This window comes from Gobio gobio, assembly GCF_949357685.1.
Source record: "Gobio gobio genome assembly, chromosome: 22".
In the NCBI taxonomy this organism is placed as follows: Eukaryota; Metazoa; Chordata; class Actinopteri; order Cypriniformes; family Gobionidae; genus Gobio; species Gobio gobio.
The window spans coordinates 13,408,349-13,420,023 of NC_137118.1; the positions used below are offsets into that span (position 1 = coordinate 13,408,349).

At 38.6% G+C, this 11,675-nt stretch overlaps 2 protein-coding genes across 2 annotated transcripts; both read right to left on the bottom strand.

Annotated features, from left to right (window-relative positions):
- Window positions 1-89: 89 nt before the first annotated feature.
- On the bottom strand, window positions 90-7,062 carry LOC307119120 (uncharacterized protein; the record flags this gene model as incomplete). The annotated part of the gene is made up of 4 exons (XM_079805200.1): window positions 90-101; window positions 1,152-3,523; window positions 3,622-3,650; window positions 4,688-7,062. 4 exons carry the CDS (start codon window positions 7,060-7,062, stop codon window positions 90-92), a joined length of 4,788 nt encoding a protein of 1,595 aa, XP_079661326.1.
- A 2,024-nt stretch (window positions 7,063-9,086) lies between these two features.
- On the bottom strand, window positions 9,087-11,468 carry LOC307118598 (protocadherin alpha-2-like; the record flags this gene model as incomplete). The annotated part of the gene is made up of 1 exon (XM_079804280.1): window positions 9,087-11,468. The coding sequence occupies one exon, from the start codon at window positions 11,466-11,468 to the stop codon at window positions 9,087-9,089; it is 2,382 nt and encodes a 793-aa protein (XP_079660406.1).
- Window positions 11,469-11,675: the final 207 nt, after the last annotated feature.

The following is an 11,675-nucleotide window of genomic DNA, read 5'->3' on the forward strand; positions in this document are numbered from 1 at the left end:
AGACAAATAAACATCGAGTCAAAACAAATAAAACCAGCTGAATTGTGGTTCACTACACAGCCTAGACGACACCGCTGATATGAGATGGTTTAGGAATGGTGCTTTGGAAGGAGGAGATATACAAATACGCGAGAAATTATGGCCCTCAATTTTTGTACGGTTAACAGCGACTCCAGGTGGTTTCTAATGGAATCGCAGTGCACCGAATAGCTTCAAATGAAAAGAAATAAAAGCTCTGTAATGTGTGATTTTAATTTATTTAATGCACTTCCACGACAAAATAGATCAGAGAGGAAAAGAAGGGTTTGTGCGATGAGATTATCTTAAATGCCAGATGAACTCTCTACTAATCACATTCCACAATGAATACCAGTGCAGACGTTTTGCAAAAATAAAAGCACATTCGCAAAGAGACAGGACTTCAAATTAGCAGGTTCGTGTTTAAATCATTAACAAAACATGACTAAAAAAATGGCAGTTGCATAAGGGTTACACGCACAATTGTCGCTGTCCAGTTCTGAAATTCTGCTTAGGAAATCGGATAGCACCTCGGAAAAAAAATCAAAAACAAGATAATTAATCATAATAATAATCATGGTTTTTGCAATTTTTGTTTTGCTAATAAGTCCTAAATGTAGATTGAGGATGATGGTCAACAATTTCAGAGAGGGTCTATTTGTGGAAATAGAAAAATGAAACTTAAAGGCGCTTTTTTTGTCCATTATTGATGCAACGTGCGAATAATAATAAAACAATCCTCCATCATTGTTGGCAAAATGTTAGCACATCAAAATATTCCAATATAGCAAAATGCAACGTGGTTGGTCAGAATTATAGGAACTATTATACAAGTGGTTCTGAATGTCGAAATATTTCCAAGGTAACAAAAAGTGAACCATGAGCTTTTACCACAAATAAGTAAAGAGACATAGCTATATCTATTTTTTTCTTTCCATTGGAAGAACGAGTATGAGTGGGCATATTATGTTCTTCTACCATTTGATCAAAAGTAACATGAAAAACATTGAGTTATGGACACATAATGAAAATTCCCGAAAAAGTAATGAGAGCTAAACAATTTTTTCAAGCTTGAACATTTGTTTCAAATAAATAATAGACTAATATATAAGGAGAAATCACCATTGTCTTACCTTCTCTGAGTTAGGAAGTGTTTGGGTGCGTGTGAAAGTGTCTTCTCCACTATTAATGCTGATCAACTCCGCGTCTGCTGGTGGAAACGGCGAGGGGAAAACGACTACATCACTCTTTATTGTGTCTGAACTAAAACACACGTCATACTGTTGAGTAGATTTAGAGAAGGACCAGCTTCCGTCTGGATGGGTGCTGATCACTGGAGCGCTGTACCTGCTGAAACTGCCGTCTGTCCTGTAGCATTTAACTGCTATCAAACCCACGAGACTCAGTAAAAAGATGACTGACACTGAGACAATAGCGATGAGCAGATACAGATTCAGATCGGAAAAACTCTCCTCTTTGACAGGAGCTTCTCTGAATGATGTCTTTATGTCATCCAGACTCTCAACAACCACAACATCCATGGACATAGTCGCTGAGAGTGATGGCTCTCCATTATCAGACACTGTAATAATAAGTGGGTGAGTTTTTAAGTCATTGTCACTCATTCGTCTCTTAGTCCTTATTTCTCCAGTGCTGCTTCCAATGCGGAAGAGATTCGTTCCTTTGGGTTCACTCATATGATAAGACAGAAGTGCGTTATATCCAGAGTCAGCATCAACAGCTCTGATCTTGGCTACAAAGTATCCCGCTTCAGCAGAGTAGGGAATGTTCTCAGTATTAACTGATCCTGGGTCAGAATAAGGCGCTAAAATAACCGGACTGTTGTCATTCTCATCAGTTATAAAAATATTTACTGTCAAGATGCTGCTTAGTGATGGAAGACCCGAATCTGTCGCCTGAATTTCAAACTGAAATGATTTAAGATCTTCGTAGTTAAATGATTGTTTGCTGTATAAGTCTCCACTCTCACTATTTACGTCAATCATAGAGATGAATGGAATCACAGTTTTGTCCCTGCTGATTAAAGTATACGAAATATGAGCGTTCTTGTTGATGTCTGGATCCTGCGCGGTCACTGTCGCAATAATAGCACCAGCCGGGCTGTTTTCCTTCAGATACACGTTCATCACGCCTTCTGGGAAGCGTGGCGCATTGTCATTCACATCAGATATATGAACTGTGATAACACTGGTACTAGAGAGTGAAGGGGTCCCTTCATCTGAAGCTATTATTGTGATATTAAAATAGGCAATTTCTTCTCTGTCCAGTGCTCCATCTACAACTAAAGAGTAGTAGTTTTTATAAGAGGACTCGATCTTAAACGGCACCTGACCTACAATACTGCAGAGCACTATTCCATTTTTACCTCCGTCTTTATCAGAGATTGTAATTAGAGCCACAGCTGTTCCGACTTTTGAATCCTCTTTAATAGTACTGGCCAAAGAGGTCACCATCAGCTCGGGTGGATTGTCATTCACATCAACCACTTCAACTAACACCTTACACTGTGAACTCTTAGGAGGTTGGCCTTTATCTTTGGCCTCCACCCTCAACTCAACAGCAGCATTCTCTTCATAATCAACATTACCTTTAACTGTTATAAGTCCGCTATCGGGATCAATTGAAAACAGATCTGACGCTTTGCTACTGCCTTGCTTGACAATAGAAAATGTAATATCGCTATTTATTCCCTCATCTAAATCAGAAGCGGAAAGGGAGATGATTTGGGAGCCCGTGGCAATATTTTCGTTCACTTTCACTTTGTAAAGAGATTTGTTAAAAACTGGAGGGTTGTCGTTAAAATCCAAAACATTGACGATTATCTCTAGTGTTCCAGACATTGCAGGTTTCCCTCCATCAACAGCTATCAGTGTTAGATGAATGACAGGCTGTTTTTCTCGATCTAAAGCTTTAATCAGCGCCAGTTCGACAGTAACACTCTGTTCTACGTTCTGCACATCCAGAGAAAAGTGCTCGTTGGGACTAAGCTTGTAGGTTTTAACCGCATTGTTGCCTGAATCCGGATCTTCAGCCAAAGGAAGAGAAAATGTCTCTCCAAGAGAGGAGACTTCTGTTATGTTCAATATCTGACTGCTAATCGGAAACGATGGCGCGTTATCATTGATGTCAATTATATGTATTTCTATTCTATACAGACTCAATGGATTATGAGCCATCGCTTCTACGAGCATCGTGCATTTCTCATCAGTAGAGCAGAGCGATTCCCGATCAATTCGATTGTTCACAAACAGAGTCCCAGTCTTTAAATTCACCCCGAAATACCTTTTGTTGGTTCCATATACAATCTGAAACATACGAGGTTCCAGTTCCAGCACATTGATGAGAAGATCTTTTGCTATATTGCCGAAAACGGTTCCCACATTAATTTCCTCTGAGACGGAATAGGCAATCTGACCGGAGGATAATGTCCAACAATAAGACAGCAGAATCGCAGTCCATATAGATCCAACATATTGATTCATCTCTGCTCAACAATTCAAAATCTAATCGAGACAAATAAACATCGAGTCAAAACAAATAAAACCAGCTGAATTGTGGTTCACTACACAGCCTAGACGACACCGCTGATATGAGATGGTTTAGGAATGGTGCTTTGGAAGGAGGAGATATACAAATACGCGAGAAATTATGGCCCTCAATTTTTGTACGGTTAACAGCGACTCCAGGTGGTTTCTAATGGAATCGCAGTGCACCGAATAGCTTCAAATGAAAAGAAATAAAAGCTCTGTAATGTGTGATTTTAATTTATTTAATGCACTTCCACGACAAAATAGAACAGAGAGGAAAAGAAGGGTTTGTGCGATGAGATTATCTTAAATGCCAGATGAACTCTCTACTAATCACATTCCACAATGAATACCAGTGTAGACGTTTTACAAAAATAAATGCACATTCGCAAAGAGGCAGGACTTCAAATTAGCAGGTTCGTGTTTAAATCATTAACAAAACATGACTAAAAAATGGCAGTTGCATAAGGGTGTTACACGCACAATTGTCGCTGTCCAGTTCTGAAATTCTGCAAATCTGATAGCACCTCGGAAAAAAAATCAAAAACAAGATAATTAATAATAATAATAATCACGGTTTTTGCAATTTTTGTTTTGCTAATAAGTCCTAAATGTAGATTGAGGATGATGGTCAACAATTTCAGAGAGGGTCTATTTGTGGAAATAGAAAAATGAAACTTAAAGGCGCTTTTTTTTGTCCATTATTGATGCAACGTGCGAATAATAATAAAACAATCCTCCATCATTGTTGGCAAAATGTTAGCACATCAAAATATTCCAATATAGCAAAATGCAACGTGGTTGGTCAGAATTCCAGGAACTATTAAACAAGTGGTTCTGAATGTCGAAATATTTCCAAGGTAACAAAAAGTGAACCATGAGCTTTTACCACAAATAAGTAAAGAGACATAGCTATATCTATTTTTTTCTTTCCATTGGAAGAACGAGTATGACTGGGCATATTTTGTTCTACTACCATTCGATCAAAAGTAACATGAAAAAACATTGAGTTATGGACACATAATGAAAATTCCCGAAAAAGTAATGAGAGCTAAACAATTTTTTCAAGCTTGAACATTTGTTTCAAATAAATAATAGACTAATATATAAGGAGAAATCACCATTGTCTTACCTTCTCTGAGTTAGGAAGTGTTTGGGTGCGTGTGAAAGTGTCTTCTCCACTATTAATGCTGATCAACTCCGCGTCTGCTGGTGGAAACGGCGAGGGGAAAACGACTACATCACTCTTTATTGTGTCTGAACTAAAACACACGTCATACTGTTGAGTAGATTTAGAGAAGGACCAGCTTCCGTCTGGATGGGTGCTGATCACTGGAGCGCTGTACCTGCTGAAACTGCCGTCTGTCCTGTAGCATTTAACTGCTATCAAACCCACGAGACTCAGTAAAAAGATGACTGACACTGAGACAATAGCGATGAGCAGATACAGATTCAGATCGGAAAAACTCTCCTCTTTGACAGGAGCTTCTCTGAATGATGTCTTTATGTCATCCAGACTCTCAACAACCACAACATCCATGGACATAGTCGCTGAGAGTGATGGCTCTCCATTATCAGACACTGTAATACTAAGTGGGTGAGTTTTTAAGTCATTGTCACTCATTCGTCTCTTAGTCCTTATTTCTCCAGTGCTGCTTCCAATGCGGAAGAGATTCGTTCCTTTGGGTTCACTCATATGATAAGACAGAAGTGCGTTATATCCAGAGTCAGCATCAACAGCTCTGATCTTGGCTACAAAGTATCCCGCTTCAGCAGAGTAGGGAATGTTCTCAGTATTAACTGATCCAGGGTCAGAATAAGGGGCTAAAATAACCGGACTGTTGTCATTCTCATCAAGAATAAACACATTTACAGTCACATTACTGCTCAGAGGAGGAACACCAGAGTCTGTTGCCATCACTTCAAACTGAAATCTTTTGGTTTCTTCGTGATTAAATGATTGCAAACTGAATATTTCTCCACTCAAAGAGTTTATATTGATCAGTGTTGTTATAGGAACGCTGGAGCTGGAACTGTCTAACAGTGAATATGAAAGTTCTGCGTTCTCACCAGTGTCTGAATCCTCAGCTGTCACTTTTGTCACGAGACCTCCAGCTTGACCATTCTCACTTAGAAAAGCGTTAATAACGGGTGCTGGGAAATGTGGGGCATTGTCATTAACATCAGAGATATGTACAGTTATAACAGTGCTGCTGGAAAGAGGCGGAGCTCCTTCATCTGCAGCTGTAATTGTGATGTTATACAGAGAAACACTCTCTCTGTCCAGAGGTCCGTCTACCACTAGAGAATAATGATTGTTATATGACGTCTCCAGTTTGAAAGGAAACAAGCCTTTCAGCGCACAGTAAACAATGCCATTTTTACCTCCATCTTTATCAGACACTGTGACTAAAGCGACAGCAGTTCCTGATTTTGCGTCCTCTTTCACACTTTCCAACAGAGGAGTTGTAACTATCTCTGGAACATTGTCATTTTCATCCATAACTTCTATTAAAACTTTGCAGTGTGTACTTTTTGGAGGGCTGCCTTTATCTCTCGCCTGAACACGGAGTTCTATAGCAGAATCTTCCTCGTAATCAATTTGTCCTTGAACAACAATTTCCCCAGAGTCAGAATTAATGCTAAACAGGTTCAGTTCATCAGTATTGCCAAGAAATGAATATTGAATTTCACTGTTAATGCCCTCATCCAAATCACTGGCAGAAACAGAAACGATTTTGGTTCCAATTGGAGTGTTTTCTTTTACTTTAACTTTGTACAAAGGTTTGCTGAAAATAGGCTTATTATCATTTACATCCATGACGTCAACAACAATACTCAATGTTCCAGATTTGGGAGGTTTTCCTCCGTCAATAGCGGTTAGTATTAAGTGAATGATGGCTTGTTTCTCTCGATCTAAAGCTTTCTGTAGTACTAACTCAGCTGACATACTCTTTTGCCCGCTATGAACATCTAAAGAAAAATGTTCATTTGAACTGAGTTTGTAATCTTTCAGAGAATTAATGCCAACATCTGAATCTTTTGCAATTGGAAGAGGAAATCTGTCCCCATCGTTTGCATTCTCTGTAACATTGATAAAATATTTGCTGTCAGGAAAAAGCGGAGCATTGTCGTTCACATCCACAATAATAATTTCAAGCCTGTGAAGTCTGTGAGGATTCTGAGAAAGAGCCTCTAAATTCAATGTACATTTCTGATTAGTGCCACACAACTCCTCGCGATCAATCCTGTCTTTGACAAACAGCGACCCCGTTTTCACATTTACATCAAAATACTTTGCATTTGATCCAGGCATAATCTGAAACATGCGTGATTCTAGTTCCTGAGCGCTGATCTTGAGGTCTTTTGCAATATTCCCGATCACGGTTCCTTTATTTACCTCCTCGGAGACGGAATAGACAATCTGACCAGGCGAAGATTTCCATAAAGACAGAAATAAAACGATCCAGAAGCCATAATATTCTGTGACATCCATGATTGTGCAAGAAAATGTCCTGCGATTTATTTAATGTAAAGCGATTAAAACAACAAAACGGTCCTCTCTCGATACAATCCGAAACCACGACACAGAAGCTACTGTAAGGCTTGGTTATTTGCACCCTTTCAACGCACATTCTGCTGCTGTAAAGGAGGAGCTCAGATGACTCTCAAAGTCATGGTCTGCAGTGCCACCACGTGTTGTAACAGTGATAAAACAATGAGATGTTACTTCAAAACACTTTTCTATAAAACGTAGAGTGAACTAAACATAAACAAAACATCATACAATCAAATCTAAACCTACACATTTACGCAATCATTACAAAACAGAAAACGTTTAGCTGTGTATTCCAGCAAATACAAATATTGAGAAGGAATATACAACATCAGTGCCGCTGTCCGTGGTACTGGTTAATTTGCACTTTAAATACAAAATAGGCTACAGTTAAATCGAATTTACAAATAACAGTATTGTATGACAATGTAATTATTCCAGCATACAATACTGCCCTACAAAATCAAAATACCTTATTCTCTAAAGTGTGGAACTGAGAAAAATGACTTTAAAGAGTTTTAGTTGTCCAGCCAAATTAGGTAGGACACTGGAAATCTGTCAATTAGATGTTTTAGTAATGAAAATGGTCTACATTAAAAAAAAAAAAATCTTGAGCTCAAACTTGACTTTTGACCCCTATTTTGAAGTTACTGTACTCTGCCTTTGTATTGTCTGCAAAAAGTGAGAAGTCAGACTAAGGCAAATTGGTAACTTCCACATAGTCAATATTTGGTTGCTCTTCACCATTTACAAAATCATTAGTAACATCTGTATAAAATCTAGTCACCATGGCATTTCAAAAGCCATCTCAACCATCCTTAAATGCTATTAGTAAAAACAACCTCTCAAGTATTTGTGCTTCAGTGACAGATGTATGACACAGGCTACACTGTAATAAAAACGCTGCAAACTTTAATGGACAGTAAAATACCGGCAGAAAACTGTAACTCCAGGCTGACACGGTAACTTCTAAACAACAGCTAAACAATAGTAGAGTATCCAAACTCAACTTGAGCGTTATAAAACAAAGGCAAAGAGTGGTAACTGGTGTTACGGTGTTCTGCCTTGGTCTCTCTTGGGTTTTTGGAAGTAACTGTTAAGACAACCTATTATTGTCTCGATAAAACAACGGAATTGACTCAAGATACTTATCCACATGATAAAGGAGGTCTTGAATGTCCCAAAAATATCAATAACTCATATTCGACCAAAAAGGAAGTTACTGCCTTTTGCCTTTGTAGGGCTGAGTAGGGTGCGCGTAATAAAACAAAATAAGATAAAAACTATATTAACTATTTTTGTCCATTTTTTTTTTTACATTATTTTCATTGACATCTAAAGTCGAAAATAAAGAAAAATGAAAACATTCAACTTAATCGTTTGGAAGAATGCTAATTTTCCACGTGAAGGAGTGAACTATTCATAAACAAAACCTTCAATATCTACGCAATCATTACGAAACATAAAAAAAAAGTTATGTTGTGTATTTCAGCAAATACAAACATTGAGAAGGAATATATAACGCCCGTGTTAAATAAGTTATTTTGCTCTTTAAGTGCAAAACAGGCTACAGTTAAGTATTAAATCAAACGAATTTACAAACATCATGACAAGGTAATTATTCCAGCATACAAAATATGAACTGTATTGCCAGAGTAACGAGATAATTATTACATTTGCAAAACTGAAAAATGTATAATCTTAACAACATGTGAGAAATGTAAATAATATTTCGAATTTGTCTAAGCAGTCCAGTATTTTCAGTATTATCTTGAGTCATCTATAGCATGCGCGTTATAAAATAAAAAATAAAATAAAAACGATATTTCCTTTTTTTATTATTATTCATCTTAACTGGAAAATAATGTAATGAGAGTTTAGTAAAATGAAAACATTTGACTTAGTCGTTTCTAAAAATGTTACTTTTCCAAGTCAAGCAGTGAACTGCAATACACAAGCAAGTTTCAATGTCTTACCTTCCCAGTGGTAGGAAGAGTTTGGGTGCGGGAAAAAGTGTCTTCTCCACTATTAATGCTGATCAACTCCGCATCTGCTGGTGGAAACGGCGAGGGGAAAACGACTACATCACTCTTTATTGTGTCTGAACTAAAACACACGTCATACTGTTGAGTAGATTTAGAGAAGGACCAGCTTCCGTCTGGATGGGTGCTGATCACTGGAGCGCTGTACCTGCTGAAACTGCCGTCTGTCCTGTAGCATTTAACTGCTATCAAACCCACGAGACTCAGTAAAAAGATGACTGACACTGAGACAATAGCGATGAGCAGATACAGATTCAGATCGGAAAAACTCTCCTCTTTGACAGGAGCTTCTCTGAATGATGTCTTTATGTCATCCAGACTCTCAACAACCACAACATCCATGGACATAGTCGCTGAGAGTGATGGCTCTCCATTATCAGACACTGTAATAATAAGTGGGTGAGTTTTTAAGTCATTGTCACTCATTCGTCTCTTAGTCCTTATTTCTCCAGTGCTGCTTCCAATGCGGAAGAGATTCGTTCCTTTGGGTTCACTCATATGATAAGACAGAAGTGCGTTATATCCAGAGTCAGCATCAACAGCTCTGATCTTGGCTACAAAGTATCCCGCTTCAGCAGAGTAGGGAATGTTCTCAGTATTAACTGATCCAGGGTCAGAATAAGGCGCTAAAATAACCGGACTGTTGTCATTCTCATCCAGAATAAACACATTTACAGTCACATTACTGCTCAGAGGAGGAACACCAGAGTCTGTTGCCATCACTTCAAACTGAAATCTTTTGGTTTCTTCGTGATTAAATGATTGCAAACTGAATATTTCTCCACTCAAAGAGTTTATATTGATCAGTGTTGTTTTAGGAACGCTGGAGCTGGAACTGTCTAACAGTGAATATGAAAGTTCTGCGTTCTCACCAGTGTCTGAATCCTCAGCTGTCACTTTTGTCACGAGACCTCCAGCTTGACCATTCTCACTTAGAAAAGCGTTAATAACGGGTGCTGGGAAATGTGGGGCATTGTCATTAACATCAGAGATATGTACAGTTATAACAGTGCTGCTGGAAAGAGGCGGAGCTCCTTCATCTGCAGCTGTAATTGTGATGTTATACAGAGAAACACTCTCTCTGTCCAGAGGTCCGTCTACCACTAGAGAATAATGATTGTTATATGACGTCTCCAGTTTGAAAGGAAACGAGCCTTTCAGCGCACAGTGCACAATGCCATTTTTACCTCCATCTTTATCAGACACTGTGACTAAAGCGACAGCAGTTCCTGATTTTGCGTCCTCTTTCACACTTTCCAACAGAGGAGTCGTAACTATCTCTGGAACATTGTCATTTTCATCTACAACTTCTATTAAAACTTTGCAGTGTGTACTTTTTGGATGGTTGCCTTTATCTTTCGCCTGAACACGCATTTCAAATGCAGGCCGTTCCTCATAATCAATTTGTCCTTGAACAACAATTTCCCCAGAGTCTGAATTAATGCTAAACAGGTTCAGTTCATCTGTATTTCCACGTCCAAGAAATGAATATTGAATTTCACTGTTAATGCCCTCATCCAAATCACTGGCAGAAACAGAAACGATTTTGGTTCCAATTGGAGTGTTTTCTTTTACTTTAACTTTGTACAAAGGTTTGCTGAAAATAGGCTTATTATCATTTACATCCATGACGTCAACAACAATGCTCAATGTTCCAGATTTGGGAGGTTTTCCTCCGTCAATAGCGGTTAGTATTACGTGAATGACGGCTTGTTTCTCTCGATCTAAAGCTTTCTGTAGTACTAACTCAGCAAACATACTCTGTTGCCCACTATGAACATCTAAAGAAAAATATTCATTGGAACTGAGTTTGTAATCTTTCAGAGAATTAATGCCGACATCTGAATCTTTTGCAATTGGAAGAGGAAATCTTTCCCCCTCGTTTGCAATCTCTGTAACATTGATAACATATGTGTTGTCTGGGAAAAGCGGAGCATTGTCGTTCACATCCACAATAATAATTTCAAGCCGATGAAGTCTGTGAGGATTCTGAGAAAGAGCCTCTAAATTCAATGTACATTTCTGATTAGTGCCACACAACTCCTCGCGATCAATCCTGTCTTTGACAAACAGCGACCCCGTTTTCACATTTACATCAAAATACTTTGCATTTGATCCAGGCATAATCTGAAACATGCGTGATTCTAGTTCCTGAGCGCTGATCTTGAGGTCTTTTGCAATATTCCCGATCACGGTTCCTTTATTTACCTCCTCGGAGACGGAATAGACAATCTGACCAGGCGAAGATTTCCATAAAGACAGAAATAAAACGATCCAGAAGCCATAATATTCTGTGACATCCATGATTGTGCAAGAAAATGTCCTGCGATTTCTTTAATGTAAAGCGATTAAAACAACAAAACGGTCCTCTGTCGATACAATCCGAAACCACGACACAGAAGCTACTGTAAGGCTTGGTTATTTGCACCCTTTCAACGCACAATCTGCTGCTGTAAAGGAGGAGCTCAGATGACTCTCAAAGTCATGGTCTGCAGTGCCACCACGTGTTGT